This window comes from Saccoglossus kowalevskii, chromosome 3, assembly GCF_978046115.1.
Source record: "Saccoglossus kowalevskii chromosome 3, keSacKowa6.1, whole genome shotgun sequence".
NCBI lineage: Eukaryota > Metazoa > Hemichordata > Enteropneusta > Harrimaniidae > Saccoglossus > Saccoglossus kowalevskii.
The window spans coordinates 1,512,160-1,529,860 of NC_140643.1; the positions used below are offsets into that span (position 1 = coordinate 1,512,160).

At 34.5% G+C, this 17,701-nt stretch overlaps 1 protein-coding gene across 1 annotated transcript in view; it reads left to right on the forward strand.

Annotated features, from left to right (window-relative positions):
• The window catches only part of LOC102808140 (exportin-T-like), a 112,216-nt gene that overhangs the window by 42,868 nt on the left and 51,647 nt on the right, over positions 1–17,701 (forward strand). The window contains exons 5-10 of the mRNA XM_085496674.1: positions 4,598–4,816; positions 4,906–4,989; positions 5,094–5,363; positions 12,147–12,226; positions 13,507–13,663; positions 16,456–16,682. Coding sequence (XP_085352800.1) covers positions 4,598–4,816; positions 4,906–4,989; positions 5,094–5,363; positions 12,147–12,226; positions 13,507–13,663; positions 16,456–16,682 — 1,037 coding nt within the window. The remainder of the gene's footprint in view (positions 1–4,597; positions 4,817–4,905; positions 4,990–5,093; positions 5,364–12,146; positions 12,227–13,506; positions 13,664–16,455; positions 16,683–17,701) is intronic.

The window sequence follows — 17,701 nt, forward strand, 5'->3', positions numbered from 1 at the left end:
ATGTGTATTCATATACTAGTGTTGCTTGGCATCTCTTGTGTATTCATATACTAGTGTTGTTTGGCATCTCATGTGTATTCATATACTAGTGTTGCTTGGCATCTCATGTGTATTCATATACTAGTGTTGCTTGGCATCTCATGTGTATTCATATACTCGTGTTGCTTGGCATCTCGTGTGTATTCATATACTGGTGTTGCTTGGCATCTCGTGTGTATTCATATACTAGTGTTGCTTGGCATCTCATGTGTATTCATATACTGGTGTTGCTTGGCATCTCCTGTGTATTCATATACTGGTATTGCTTGGCATCCCATGTGTATTCATATACTGGTGTTGCTTGGCATCTCTTGTGTATTCATATACTAGTGTTGCTTGGCATCTCATGTGTATTCATATACTAGTGTTGCTTGGCATCTCATGTGTATTCATATACTAGTGTTGATTGGCATCTCATGTGTATTCATATACTAGTGTTGCTTGGCATCTCATGTGTATTCATATACTAGTGTTGCTTGGCATCTCATGTGTATTCATATACTCGTGTTGCTTGGCATCTCGTGTGTATTCATATACTGGTGTTGCTTGGCATCTCGTGTGTATTCATATACTGGTGTTGCTTGGCATCTCATGTGTATTCATATACTAGTGTTGCTTGGCATTTCATGTGTATTCATATACTAGTGTTGCTTGGCATCTCATGTGTATTCATATACTAGTGTTGCTTGGCATCTCATGTGTATTCATATACTAGTGTTGATTGGCATCTCATGTGTATTCATATACTCGTGTTGTTTGGCATCTCATGTGTATTCATATACTCGTGTTGCTTGGCATCTCATGTGTATTCATATACTAGTATTGCTTGGCATCCCATGTGTATTCATATACTGGTGTTGCTTGGCATCTCATGTGTATTCATATACTCGTGTTGTTTGGCATCTCGTGTGTATTCATATACTGGTGTTGCTTGGCATCTCATGTGTATTCATATACTGGTGTTGCTTGGCATCTCCTGTGTATTCATATACTCGTGTTGTTTGGCATCTCGTGTGTATTCATATACTGGTGTTGCTTGGCATCTCATGTGTATTCATATACTAATGTTGCTTGGCATCCCATGTGTATTCATATACTCGTGTTGTTTGGCATCTCATGTGTATTCATATACTCGTGTTGCTTGGCATCTCATGTGTGTTCATATACTAGTATTGCTTGGCATCCCATGTGTATTCATATACTAGTGTTGCTTGGCATCTCATGTGTATTCATATACTCGTGTTGTTTGGCATCTCCTGTGTATTCATATACTGGTATTGCTTGGCATCCCATGTGTATTCATATACTCGTGTTGTTTGGCATCTCATGTGTATTCATATACTCGTGTTGCTTGGCATCTCATGTGTGTTCATATACTAGTATTGCTTGGCATCCCATGTGTATTCATATACTAGTGTTGCTTGGCATCTCATGTGTATTCATATACTCGTGTTGTTTGGCATCTCGTGTGTATTCATATACTGGTGTTGCTTGGCATCTCCTGTGTATTCATATACTGGTATTGCTTGGCATCCCATGTGTATTCATATACTCGTGTTGTTTGGCATCTCGTGTGTATTCATATACTGGTGTTGCTTGGCATCTCCTGTGTATTCATATACTGGTATTGCTTGGCATCCCATGTGTATTCATATACTAGTGTTGCTTGGCATCTCATGTGTATTCATATACTCGTGTTGTTTGGCATCTCGTGTGTATTCATATACTGGTGTTGCTTGGCATCTCATGTGTATTCATATACTGGTGTTGCTTGGCATCCCATGTGTATTCATATACTGGTGTTGTTTGGCATCCCATGTGTATTCATATACTAGTGTTGATTGGCATCTCATGTGTATTCATATACTAGTGTTGCTTGGCATCTCATGTGTATTCATATACTAGTGTTGCTTGGCATCTCATGTGTATTCATATACTAGTGTTGTTTGGCATCTCATGTGTATTCATATACTGGTGTTGCTTGGCATCTCATGTGTATTCATATACTTGTGTTGTTTGGCATCTCATGTGTATTCATATACTAGTGTTGCTTGGTATCTCGTGTGTATTCATATACTGGTGCTGCATAACAAATTCCATAATCTATGTAGTTGTACATTTTTTGCTGCCATATAAAACATTACCTTTGCTACACAACCATATATTGGGACATAAATTTAAGTGCCTGTGCAATGCCCACCCATACGTTTTCCATTTTAGATCCGTGTCCCACTGAAATGGGCAGTTTTTGATTTTTTTGCTGAAAATGATTACTCGTATCCAAGTAAATTTGTGTTTGTGTGTGTGTGTGTGTGTTCCACTGATATCTCAAGAAGCATACATTTATTTTTAATGAAACTTGGTGCCAATTCGCAGATTTGATTAGGTTTTGGTAAAAATCCATGCATATTAATTACCTAATTTGCATGCTAATTAGCTGATTTTTAGCTATTCCATGACTTTTCTACTGATATCTAAAGAACCATTCATTGGATTTTGATGAAACTTGGCACATAGATGCTCTGAAATAATGCGCAGATTTGACTGGTTTTGGGTGAAATTCTGTGCATATTAATTACCTGATTTGCATAATGGTTAATCAATTTTTGGCTTTTCCACTGATATCTCAAGTACTAATCATCACATTTTACCAAAATTTGGTATGTAGATGTCATAGGACACTGCACAGACCTGATAGTTTTTAGGGTAATATCAGTACATATTAATTTCCTAATTTGAATAATTAATTAATTTTCAGCTATTGATATTTCAAGTAGTAATCATCACATTTCAATGAACATAGGACTATGCAGAGACTCAATTAGTTTTTGGTAAATATTTATGCTTGTTAATCACCTAATTAACATAATTAACATTGATATCTCAATTACTGATCATCACATTTGAATAAAATTTGGTACATAAATGTTCTAGAACAATAATTCTCTAATTAGCATAATAATCATATTTTTTTGGTTCTAATCAGATTTCAATGAAACTTGGTACATAGATATTACATTACGCAGACCTTATTTATTTTTTCATTCAAATCTGTTCATATTAGTTACCTGATTTGCACAGCTTTTCCAGCAATATCTCAAGTAATTTTAATTTCAGCACACGGGAGTTCTTTCTAAGCTTTCTTTGATTTTAATTATTTCTCTATTTTATTGATTACTATAGTTTAATGTTTAGAATGTCAAAATATGTTCTTTTTTATTAGCTCCGCTGTCGACTTTGTCGAGCGAAGCTTATCATATGAGTGATTGTCCTCCGTCGTCCGTGTCAATGTTTTACTTTTTCGACTTCTTCTTGAAAACTACAAGCCTGAATGCTTTGATACTTGGTGTATATGTACCTTGGGTAGACCTCTCTCAGATTTATTCATTTTGTAATGATATCTTCAATTCTCTAATTTTGGTGAATATTTTTGTCATTTTTGGTAAAAAGTGATATTTTCAACTTCTTGTTAAAAACCGCAAGTCCAATTGCTTTGATATTACATATATAGGTACTACATGTGGACTTCTCTCAAATTTGTTCATTCCATGATATCTTCAATTCTCCAATTGTGATGAATATTTTTGTCATTTTTGGTAAAAAGTGATATTTTCGACTTCTTGTTAACAACCACAAGTCCAATTGCTTTAATATTACATATATAGGTACTACCAGTACATGTGGACCTCTCTCAGATTTGTTCATTTCATGATGATATCTTTAATTTTCTAATTTTGATGAATATTTTGTCATTTTTAGTAAAAAGTGATATTTTTGAATTCTTGTCCCATTGCATTGATACTGTGCATATTGTTCATTTTCTAATGATATCTTCTGTTCTTTAATTGAAATGTGCATTGCTAACAGCAGAGCTATCTCAGCCGAGAGGCTGCTTGTTTTCATTTTGAAAGTTTTTTTTGTTTTACTCAGACGATTGATGAAATAAAATGGTGTAGTGACGCGTCTAGTAACCTGCCAAATAACAAGACAATTCAGGCGTCAAATTGAATTTTGTCCAGTGCCATGGACCTGCGACAGTGTACAAACGTGACCAGTTACACCAGAACAGACATATTTCGCATCTAACTCAACCCCATGTAACAAACTTTATACTATGTGTTCATTATGGTCCATTCTTCCTCAACGAACAAGTACATAAGTGACAATATAGTCAAAGACGAGAAAACTGTACAAGAAATTTGCCTTATTTACACGTATCGGCAATGCAAGCTGCCCAGCGAGTTCGCCTGCTGACGTCACAAGGGGAATTTCTGTATGCAAATGAGAAGCTAGAGAGGAGCCTCGTTTTAAAATACAGAAAAATAAAGTTGCCGTAGACTATGTTTAAAACACATTTTTTCACTTAAAAAAAATTAATTTATGCTTAGAAACATAAAAATAAATAATATTTATGTATCAATGGATAATTTTAGGCGTGAAAATAGCAGCCATTTCACAGGCACTTTAAGGTGTATTTTTAGAGCTTTATTTTATGTGACATTAATTCACATGCCAAGTCATTCAAATTCATCATGAATGTACAATTTTGTCTCTTAAGAGTACGTCTAACAAACAAGAGAAGATGTTTATTTGTAACAAAGCAGCTCAGTTGTTGTCTATGGTATTTGTTATTGAATATCCCCATAAATGGATGACCTTCTTCACTGATCTACATCGTTTGTTGAGCTATGGTGTCAAAGCTGTTGACTTGTACCTTCGAATACTGATGGCAATAGACAGTGAAGTTGTTGACAGAGAAATTGTACATACAACTGAGGTAAGTATACAACTGATATTTATCAAACCATTAATTTGTTAGTTAAAATTTTCAATCGTGTATTTATTGGTATGTGTTTTTGTGCATAGGATGCCCAGAGAAATACGCTAATCAAAGACGCTATGAGAGAACAATGTATACCAGAAATGGTAGAGATGTGGTATATGATATTGGTAAGAACTTTTAAGATTTATTTATTATATCCACTGCAAAATGTAATGCGTTTTTATGATTATAATGTGTTTCTTGCAATAACTTGATGGTTTTTATTTTACAGAGAACTTATGAAAACTCATCTTCTGAAGTCACATGTCTGTGTCTCGAGGTGATTGGTGCCTATGTATCCTGGATTGATATCAGTCTTATCGCCAATGAACGCTTCATAACATTGTTATTACACCATTTGTCTGTGGATGTACTTAGAGAAAGTGCTTGTGATTGCCTTCATGAAATCATCAGTAAAGGAATGAATCCTATGGCTAAAACTCAACTGGTGGAGTCATTAGTAAGTGTCCTTGAGAGGGCCCATATTCTTCCGCCTGCACAGGTAAGTACTCCTGTTAAATACAGTCTGTGATAAAACTAGCACTCAACATATAGATAAAACCTCAATTACATGATATAAGGAGATGAATAGACTTTATTTTGGTAAAAGTATATTAGAGATAGTCATGTAATTCATGTCTTGTCAATCATGTTTGATCTTCATATATACATGATACATCTTGTCACATGTGTGCTTTTATTTGTTTGAACATCAAATGGCAGGCATTGTAATGTTAAAAATTCATCATGTCTGTCTGCCATTTTGCCATCATGCTAGGTTCAATGTATACATACAAGAACCATTATTTTTTATGCATATGATTTTCTAAGCCATGTTTCTCATATACTGTGTATGTTCTCAAATAGGCGTCACTCTAATTTAAGCGTCAGACAGACGTGAATGTTATAAAATTGTTCCAAGGACAGTCTCTCTATAGAAATGAACACCATCAAAATGTTCCATTTAGGCGTCGCCCAGACCAGGCTTCGACTTACTGTAGGACGGGAAATTATTGCGCAATGAAATGTATGTGTCATGGCAAATTGCGTCTAATTTTTATTATTCGCATTCTTCTTGCAGACAAATTCAAATTTGACCTTTCATTTATACGTGATTGTCAATAAACTTTAAACAGAATCTTAACAAATACAAACAAAGAGCATTTATTATTCAATGTTATGTTACTAAATCACACATTAAAAACAAGTGTTACACTTCTACTATAGCCAACACGCATCTGAGGACTATCGTTATTGTTATTGCAGTTCACACTCATCGTGGCAGCCATTTTGCCAAGTAAAAAAATACTCTTATCACTCCGTACGTGACATCAACATGCCAGAAGTTGGGGTTTTCCCGAAGATCAAAAAGCTCTTGTAATATTTGATGTATCGGAACACATCGATGTGAAGATTTTTTGTACCAAAAACTGCACGACAACAACATCGCTACTGTGTTTGTTCTGGCATGTTGTAACGATCGGCTGCAACCCCATTGATCTCGCCGTCAACATAATTAGCTAATTATTGCTTTAATTTATTTATAACTTAGTGGTGTTTGAACTTTCTGAACAAATATTTGACTTGGGTGAGTAGCCTAATTTGCATATTGCGATAACATATTCTGCCGCATAAATACTGGTAATATTTCATTGGAAGGTCTGAAAATGTGCGAGTTTTAGTATATAATGATTTAATATGTAATGATAGATGTTATTTGAGCAATCTGATTAAAATAAGATCCTAGTTTTAGTTTGTTTTTTTGTATATTTAGTTTATTTTACTTTGATCTAGTATTTATTTTTTAAAGTTTTGGTAATTGCGAAAGCCAACAAGGATCTGATCCAATGCCTATGAAATCCTGTTCAAATCTTGCGTAAGTAACAGCCAATCACATCCCTCCTTATATAGGCTGTCGGTTGCTTACTTTTCAGTGTAGCGATACTCTAGGGGCAATTTTTCTGTACATTATATTTTGCCCACTTGAATAAACCATTGAAAAAAAATTAATAGTATATTTTTTATTTACAAACGATATTCCACAGCATTATATAATTTGTGTCATTACATTGAATATTTTTTTCACTTCGAACAAATGTGTACGCCAGCCAAGTTTTGTTTTTTTCAGTCATCGCTTCAATCAAACACTGAGCATAATTATCTAGAATGGAAGCAAAATTAAGTAAATCGTAATGAAATTATCACACTGTAAACTATAGTGAACAATACAAACTGATTTTAAATTGTACAGCGGTCACCTGCCCACGGCATCGACGCAGAATATTGGAGCAAAAAATATTTCCTAATCAATTGCGATGTGTTCCAAATAAAAAAATATTTTATTCAAGTCCAAATCAGTTCAATTACTTTAATAAAGAGTTATTGGATAATGTACAAAATGTTGATACATTTTGATGAATAGCCTCGGCCCGATCGTCAACAAAACATCGTACGTCTTCAGGGCAAGTGACTGGAAAAGGACCGGTGTTCGTCGAACCTATGGGGAAAAAATCATCAGTCCCGGAATAACTATGCAAAATAACAAATCTCAAGAACTGTATGTTGGTTTTTAATGAAGCTTGGTGTGTAGATGCTCTGGGCTAATGCGCAGATTAGATTAGATTTCGGTTGAAATCCATGCATATTAATTACCTGATTTGCATGATAATTGGCTAATTTTTACCTGTTCTTTGACTTTTCCACTGATATCTAAAAAGCCATTCATTAAATTTTGATGAAACTTTGTACATAGATGCTCTGGACTAATGTACAGATGTGATTAGTTTTGGGTAAAAATCCATGCATATAATTAACCTAATTTGCATAATGATTAGTCAATTTTCGGCTTTTCCACTGATATCTCAGGTACTAATAATCACAATTCACTGCAACTTGCATAGATACATAGGACGACGAACTGACAGGTATGTGAAATATTATAACCTAGTTTGCATAATTAATCAATTTTCAGCTTTTGATATTTCAAGTACTATCTATTACTTCCTTACTTTTCAATGAAACTTGACAAAGACTTGATTAATTTTAAGTAAAATGTGTGCATATTAATCAATGAATTTGCATAATTAATTTTTGGCTTTTACACTGATATCACATGTACTAATTTTTCGATTTCAATGAAACTTTATAGTACATGCATATTGATTATCTATTATTAGCCCATTTCTAATATCTAAAAAAATCAGATTTAAATTGAATTCATCGCAGAGGTGCTCTGGAATAAATTACACTAAAAACCATGGATGAAAAATCAAATTTTCTGTATGTATTATAAATTTTGACAATGTGATTTTTTTTTCATGTTATGCATCTCAGTTAGCAGACAAAAATTAGTTGCCAAGCTTCTCGTTTGAAAGCAAATCTTAAATTTTGAATTAATTTTAATGTGTCTCCAATACTTTCAGCACACAGGAGTTCTAAGATTTCTTTGATTTCAGTTTGACGAAAAGGCAGGACCCTTTCTGATTTTCATAACTGCAAGTTCAATTCCACTTTGTGCGTTGTATTCATCAATAGACAAAATCCAAGGCAGAATCCTGTACAACTTTCTGCCAATCTTGATTCGCAAATGTGCTGGTTACATGTACAGTGTTCTTCTCAGGCCTTTCAAGCACCGTGGGCCCACGTCCCTTAGACAAATAGCTGCGTCCTTTCGTTTCGCCAGCGATTCTTGTAATCCTGTCCACGTTGCTTGAGTTGTTGTATTGTGTACAAGTGACAGCCTCATCTTGCACATCTTTAAAACAATAACATGTATTGATCGAAAGGTAATCCTGCCTTTGTTAGCCTTACAAAAACAGTGAAAAAACGGAAGTCTACAAGAAGTCTTTTGAGGGAGCGGCGCCTGCAAAGTAATAATTTGCCCCATTGCGTTGCGAAGATCTATCCCGATTTGCTGCACTGCGGTTAATTGAGGTTTTTACTACTCCATCGCTGGGAAAAAAACGTAAATAAATTGAAGCAAAAGTTATTCAACTGCAGATGAGATGACCAAAGAAAAAACGAACCCATATCTCTAGAAAATACCTCATTTATAGAGTGTCTCGTTACCGTGGAACGCCACTGAATCGCATAACACATGTTGTGACATCGTGACCGATGCATGGTGGGTTACACAAGGGATTCTGTTCGAGGTAACAAAGATGGCGACGCAGAGTGCATTTTTTCCCGCGATATTTAAAAACAACATCTCGTTGGCGATTTTGATGTAATTTCTAAAATAATCAATGAATCTTTTTAATTAACAAAACATTCTAAATATGTGTATTTTTAAACCAAAAAGTCAGGGACCGATGATCGCAACAGCAGCGGTAAATACCCATTGTGATCGTATCGTTGCGCATATGGTATAGATAGATCAATGAAAAGTTGCTGACTTAGGTTTTGAAATGCCGTTATAGAAAAAAAAAAAATGTCATTATTGGTTTATTAGTCCCCGTTCAGACAAGGACTTATAATTCGGTCTCCGTCCGTTCGTCCGTGCATTCGTGTGTCCGTCCAGAGTCATATCTCAGAATCCCTTGGACCGATTCCGTTCATTCTTTGCATGTTCCTAGTACTTTATGCGGGACATATGCACATGCAGTGGTTTAGCGATTCGATTCAAAATGGCCGACTGGCAGCCATCTTGTTTTTTGAAAATGTTGTATTTTGGACATGCTTTGTTAGTTTTCATTCAAACTTGGTACATAGATTATACATGTTAGGATACATGTCCATGATGATTCATTTCACAATTGAATCAAAGATGGCCGACTGGCAGCCATCTTGTTTTTTTGAAAATGTCGTATTTTGACATGCTTTGTCAGTTTTCATTCAAATTTAGTATATAGATCATACATGTTAGGATACATGTCCCCGATCGTCCGTGAGTTCCTGAATCTGTCCGTCCGACCGTTTGTGTGTCAGTCTGTCCGTGCGTCAGCTTATCCAACGTCATATTTCAGAATCCTGTGTTGACCGATTCCGTTCATTCTTCGCATGTGTCTAGTACCTTATGTGGGACATGTGCACATGCAGTGGTTTAGCGATTTGATTCAAAATGGCCGACTGGCAGCCATCTTGTTTTTTGAAAATATTGTATTTTGGATATGCTTTGTCAGTTTTCATTCAAACTTGGTACATAGATTATACATGTTAGGATACATGTCCATGACGATTTATTTCGCAATTGGATCAAAGATGGTCGACTGTCAGGCATCTTGTTTTTTTTGTTTTTTTTATGCGGTATCTTGGATGTGCTCTGTACGTGCATACATGTACTTTATACATGTTAGGATGCATGTCCATGACAATTTGTTTCAAAGTCTGGTCAAGGATGGCCAATTGACAGCCATCTGACTTTTTGGCCTTACTGCTATATTTCCACAATTTATGTACCATTTTCATTCGTATTAGGCACATACATCATACATATCAGTGTGTTTCATAATCAGATCAAAGATGGCCGAATAAGGACTGTTTTTATTTTTGGCCATATTACTACTACACGGAACACATGTTTTGATGTAAATAAACAATCTGTTGTATACGCCACTTGGTACTCAAGTTTCAAGGACACGCTTGCGAAAATCCTCCGCTTTAATATGACGAGCACAAAGAGAACTTTCAAAAATTTAACGGGGACTGTGTCATTTTCAATGACTTGTTAATTTCTAAGTCATATTTTGATAACCCGAAATCTGGCATACTTTACAAATTTAAAAAATATGAACTGACAGTGACATGGGCACTAAAACTGACTGTACTTGTTGTACACAAAATAACGATGAACCAGTTACCTCCATGGACAACAATATATTCATAACAATACATTTTTTGCTGTTCTATTTCAAACTGAATGTTTTCAAATTTGATGTGCAAGTACCTTGGGAAGTCCTCCCTCAGATTTGTTCATTTTGTGAAGATATCTTTGATTCTCTAATTTTGGTGAATATTTTTGTCATTTTTGGTAAAAAGTGATTTTTTCGACTTCTTGTTAAAATTGCAAGTCTGATTGCTTTGATATTATACATATAAGTACCTCGGGTAAACCTCCCTCAGATTTGTTCATTTCGTGATGATATCTTCAATTATCTAATTTTTAGTCCTTGTTCGGAGGCAGTCCAAAAACTAGGACTTACGTTATGACCTCTGTGCGTCCGTGCTTCTGTCCGTCCTTGCGTGCATGCGTCCAGACCTGTATCTTAGAAATGCCTGGACCAATCACAATCACACTTCAAACATACATTATATATCATGTTATACATAGGCACGTCAATTTGTTTCACGATCCGATTCAAGAGGGCCGAATGGCGGCCATTTTTGTTCTAAAAATCGGCTGTTTACAGATGGATTTTGTTCAAACTTGGTATATACATTAGACATCATAGGACCTTGATGCACATCATTTTGTTTTTCAGATAAGATTCAAAATGGCCGACTGGCGGTCATTTTGTTTTAATGAATGTGGTTCTCGTGCCATATCTCTGACTTGCTGTGACTGATGTTAAAATATATATATTCATTATAAATGTATTCAAAATGGCTGAATTTGTTTTAATTAATGATAATCCAGAGCAATATCTCTTATTACTCGTTTGACGATTAGATACAAATGTCAATCTTTTAAATGTTAAACAATCATCATAATCATATTCCTGACATGATTATATTCCAGCCTATTACTATAAACGAAACTATATATCTTGAATTCAATAACTAATGGGAACTTGTGATAAATATTTTTGTCATTTTTGGTAAAAAGTGATATTTTTGAATTCTTGTTGAAAACAGCAAATCCCATTACTTTGATACTATACATATTGTTCATTTTCTAATGATATCTTCAGTTCTTTAATTGAAATGTGCATTGCTAACAGCGGAGGTATCTCAGCCAACAGGCTACTTGTAATACTTGCTCTGATCACACAGGAGCTATTTACAGTTTAACTTTGATCTAGGAATGTTGTGTCCCCAAATCAGCAGTAATTTCCTATAAGAATATATAACAGTATGTCAATTTTTGCCATATTTAATTTTGAACTTAAGATAAAGATGCAGGTTCAGGGGCACTTAGGAGTGAAAAAAATTTTTTTTCTTCTTTTTATTATCAAAACAGTCTTGGCTATAGACTATTAACACTATCTAGCCAAGACTGTCTGGGTAAGAAGGGCATCTATACCTTACACAAGGTTTATGCACAAATCCAGTTTCATGATTCTGATGATATATGCAGTTTCATTTTATTTCTGGATTCGCAACAAACATTGTTATAATTGTTTTCTAGGATGAAGACATAGATTTTGTGGCAAAGCTTGCTAAACTCATCAATGGTGTTGGAACTAATTTATTAGTTAGCTGGAACAAGTAAGTGGACAAATATTTCCTCTTAGTTTTCTTCCTCTCTCCCTCTGTATAGTGAATACATCAATCCTCTTAATTTTTTTAGCTCTACTGGCGACTTTGTCAAGCGGAGCTTATCATACGAGTGATTGTCCGTCGGCATTCGTATCAACTTTTTTGACTTCTTCTTGAAAACAACAAGCCTGAATGCTTTGATACTTGGTGTATATGTACCTTGGGGTAGACCTCTCTTAGATTTGTTTATTTTATGATGTTTCCTTCAATTCTCTAATTTTGGTGATATTTTTGTTATTTTTGGTTAAAAGTGATATTTACGACTTCTTCAAAAAACTACAAGTCAGATTGCTTTGATATTGTTTATATAGGTACTACATGTGGTCCTCTCTCAGATCTGTTCATTTCATTTCATGATGATATCTTGAATTTTCTAATTTTTATGAATATTTTTGTAATTTTTGTTAAAAAGTGATATTTTCAACTCCTTGTTGAAAACCACAAGTCTTATTGCTTTTATGTCATACTTATAGGTACCTCAGATAGACCTCTCTTAGATTTGTTAATTTTCTAATGATATCTTCAATTCACTAATTTTTATGAATATTTTTGTAAATTTTGGTAAATAATGATTTAACTTTTTGCTGAAAACGGCAGGTCTGATTACTTTGATACTATACATATAGTTCATTTTCTAATAATATTTTCTGTTCTTTAATTGAAATGTGCATTGCTAACAGCTGACAGGCTGCTTGTTAAAAATACTGACTGGAGCCAGAATGATATGCAATTTCCCTCACAACCACATACGAACATACAAACAGAGGTGGGCAGCCAGTTTCAAACTTGCAGAAGACATGCATGTTATAAAAACTGAATAGAATAATAATAATGATGATAAATGATTTATTTCACCGGAAATGAAATTATTTCAACTTAAAGAACACAAATGGTGATGACTATGAGTAGAACTAGTCCATGGTCCTATGTAAATCTGATTTAACAAAATTAAATTGAAAATGTCTTTTTACAACAACATCACTATTTAAATAGCAGTGAATGTTTTACAGATGCAAATTTCAAATATGCTGAAAGAGTGATGGGTTAACTTTGGTAGAGCCATTTTGACCGTCAGGTCTCTTGTTTTCTAAGATGTGGTGTTAATACATCACCTCCATGAATAGCCATCACAGACTTGTATATACAGTCAGCAGGCAATCTGCCACCATGCCAGGGTGTAGCTATTTTAATAACACATTCTCACATTCATATTATTGTTGTCTTTCCAGATTACTTAAATCAGGAAATGAGGTAGATGCTGAGAAAACATTCCAAGCTATTGACAATAAAGTGTCGCTAATGTTGCGTTTTCTTGGTGATGAAGATGATGATATTTCACTGGCAGTCACTGAGTTTGCTCATGATTATGTCACAACCCTGAAACAAGTGAGTTGCATGCAATTTGTATGGTTGTGTGTACCTGATACAGTTACTCACATTGTATGTGTATTTATATTGCTGTGTATACACTCAGTAGATATCCTCTCTGTACCTGATACAGTTACTCACATTGTGTGTGTATTTATATTGCTGTGTATTCATTCAGTAGATATCCTCTCTATACCTGATACAGTTACTCACATTGTGTGTGTATTTATATTGCTGTGTATTCATTCAGTAGATATCCTCTCTATACCTGATACAGTTACTCACATTGTGTGTGTATTTATATTGCTGTGTATACACTCAGTAGATATCCTCTCTGTACCTGATACAGTTACTCACATTGTGTGTGTATTTATATTGCTGTGTATTCATTCAGTAGATATCCTCTCTATACCTGATACAGTTACTCACATTGTGTGTGTATTTATATTGCTGTGTATTCATTCAGTAGATATCCTCTCTGTACCTGATACAGTTACTCACATTGTGTGTGTATTTATATTGCTGTGTATTCATTCAGTAGATATCCTCTCTATACCTGATACAGTTACTCACATTGTGTGTGTATTTATATTGCTGTGTATACACTCAGTAGATATCCTCTCTATACCTGATACAGTTACTCACATTGTATGTGTATTTATATTGCTGTGTATACACTCAGTAGATATCCTCTCTGTACCTGATACAGTTACTCACATTGTATGTGTATTTATATTGCTGTGTATTCATTCAGTAGATATCCTCTCTGTACCTGATACAGTTACTCACATTGTGTGTGTATTTATATTGCTGTGTATTCATTCAGTAGATATCCTCTCTATACCTGATACAGTTACTCACATTGTGTGTGTATTTATATTGCTGTGTATTCATTCAGTAGATATCCTCTCTATACCTGATACAGTTACTCACATTGTGTGTGTATTTATATTGCTGTGTATTCATTCAGTAGATATCCTCTCTGTACCTGATACAGTTACTCACATTGTGTGTGTATTTATATTGCTGTGTATTCATTCAGTAGATATCCTCTCTATACCTGATACAGTTACTCACATTGTGTGTGTATTTATATTGCTGTGTATTCATTCAGTAGATATCCTCTCTATACCTGATACAGTTACTCACATTGTGTGTGTATTTATATTGCTGTGTATTCATTCAGTAGATATCCTCTCTATACCTGATACAGTTACTCACATTGTGTGTGTATTTATATTGCTGTGTATTCATTCAGTAGATATCCTCTCTGTACCTGATACAGTTACTCACATTGTGTGTGTATTTATATTGCTGTGTATTCATTCAGTAGATATCCTCTCTATACCTGATACAGTTACTCACATTGTGTGTGTATTTATATTGCTGTGTATACACTCAGTAGATATCCTCTCTATACCTGATACAGTTACTCACATTGTATGTGTATTTATATTGCTGTGTATACACTCAGTAGATATCCTCTCTGTACCTGATACAGTTACTCACATTGTATGTGTATTTATATTGCTGTGTATTCATTCAGTAGATATCCTCTCTGTACCTGATACAGTTACTCACATTGTGTGTGTATTTATATTGCTGTGTATTCATTCAGTAGATATCCTCTCTATACCTGATACAGTTACTCACATTGTGTGTGTATTTATATTGCTGTGTATTCATTCAGTAGATATCCTCTCTATACCTGATACAGTTACTCACATTGTGTGTGTATTTATATTGCTGTGTATTCATTCAGTAGATATCCTCTCTGTACCTGATACAGTTACTCACATTGTGTGTGTATTTATATTGCTGTGTATTCATTCAGTAGATATCCTCTCTATACCTGATACAGTTACTCACATTGTGTGTGTATTTATATTGCTGTGTATTCATTCAGTAGATATCCTCTCTATACCTGATACAGTTACTCACATTGTGTGTGTATTTATATTGCTGTGTATACACTCAGTAGATATCCTCTCTGTACCTGATACAGTTACTCACATTGTGTGTGTATTTATATTGCTGTGTATACACTCAGTAGATATCCTCTCTATACCTGATACAGTTACTCACATTGTGTGTGTATTTATATTGCTGTGTATACACTCAGTAGATATCCTCTCTGTACCTGATACAGTTACTCACATTGTGTGTGTATTTATATTGCTGTGTATACACTCAGTAGATATCCTCTCTGTACCTGATACAGTTACTCACATTGTGTGTGTATTTATATTGCTGTGTATACACTCAGTAGATATCCTCTCTATACCTGATACAGTTACTCACATTGTGTGTGTATTTATATTGCTGTGTATACACTCAGTAGATATCCTCTCTATACCTGATAGTTACTCACATTTGTGTGTGTATTTATATTGCTGTGTATTCATTCAGTAGATATCCTCTCTATACCTGATACAGTTACTCACATTGTGTGTGTATTTATATTGCTGTGTATACGCTCAGTAGATATCCTCTCTGTACCTGATACAGTTACTCACATTGTGTGTGTATTTATATTGCTGTGTATTCATTCAGTAGATATCCTCTCTATACCTGATACAGTTACTCACATTGTGTGTGTATTTATATTGCTGTGTATACACTCAGTAGATATCCTCTCTATACCTGATACAGTTACTCACATTGTGAGTGTATTTATATTGCTGTGTATTCATTCAGTAGATATCCTCTCTGTACCTGATACAGTTACTCACATTGTGTGTGTATTTATATTGCTGTGTATTCATTCAGTAGATATCCTCTCTATACCTGATACAGTCCTCTATCCACAGATTGATAATGGTAGTCAGCTGCACAAAACCCAACTGCAGAATATTATCCTTGTAATCATCAAAAAATTTGAATACGATGAATCTTACAATTTTGAAAGAGAAGGAGAGGATGAAGTGATGTTCATGGAATATAGAAAACAGCTAAAGGTTTTACTTGATAACCTTGCACAGTTAGATAATCGTCTTGTCTTGGCGACTGTCCATCAAGTTGTCATGACAACATTAGGGTAAGTTACTTCTTTCTAACCTCAGTTTGTTACATACCATTCAAAATATAGCCATACAAATTTGATATGGTCAGTACCTCATTGTTTTGTACATCAAACTTGCTGACTAGTTTGCTATATTCTTGCAGCATTATACTTCACATCTATTCACGGTCAGTATCCCAAAAAGTGATCACTAACATATCTTACCGAGTGGGGTTTGTTGGTGAGTGGAATTGAAAAATGATTACAAAAATAATCTAGTAACATATTCACATAACAGGAGGTGTTTTTGACTCCCGTGTGCGAAGCACAAAAAGGGAGTCTTTGCAGTTAGTGTGTCTGTATGTGTGTATGCGTGTATGTGTGTGTGTGTGTGTGTGTGTATGTGTGTCCGTCTGTTCCACTGATATCTCAAGAACCATACATCAGTTTTTGATGAAACTTGGTGCATAGATGCTCTGGGCCAATGCGCAGATTTGATTAGGTTTTGGTAAAAATCCATGCATATTAATTACCTAATTTGCATGATAATTAGCTGATTTTTGGCTGTTTCATGACTGTTCCACTGATATCTAAAGAACCACTCATTGGATTTTGATGAAACTTGGCACACAGATGCTCCAAACTAATGCGCAGATTTGATTAGTTTTGGGTAAAAATCTGTGCAATATTAATTACCTAATTTGCATAATGATTAATCAATTTTCGGCTTTTCCACTGATATCTCAAGTACTAATCATCACATTTCAATAAAACTTGGTACATAGATGTCATAGGACACTGCACAGACCTGAAAGTTTTTAGGGTAATATCAGTAGATATTAATTACCTAATTAGCATAATTAATTAATTTTCAGCTTTTGATATTTCAAGTAGTAATTGTCACATTTCAATGAAACTTGGTACATAGATGTCATAGGACACTGCACAGACCTGATAGTTTTTAGGGTAATATGAGTACATATTAATTATCTAATTTGCATAATTAATTAATTTTCAGCTTTTGATATATCAAGTAGTAATCATCATATTTCAAT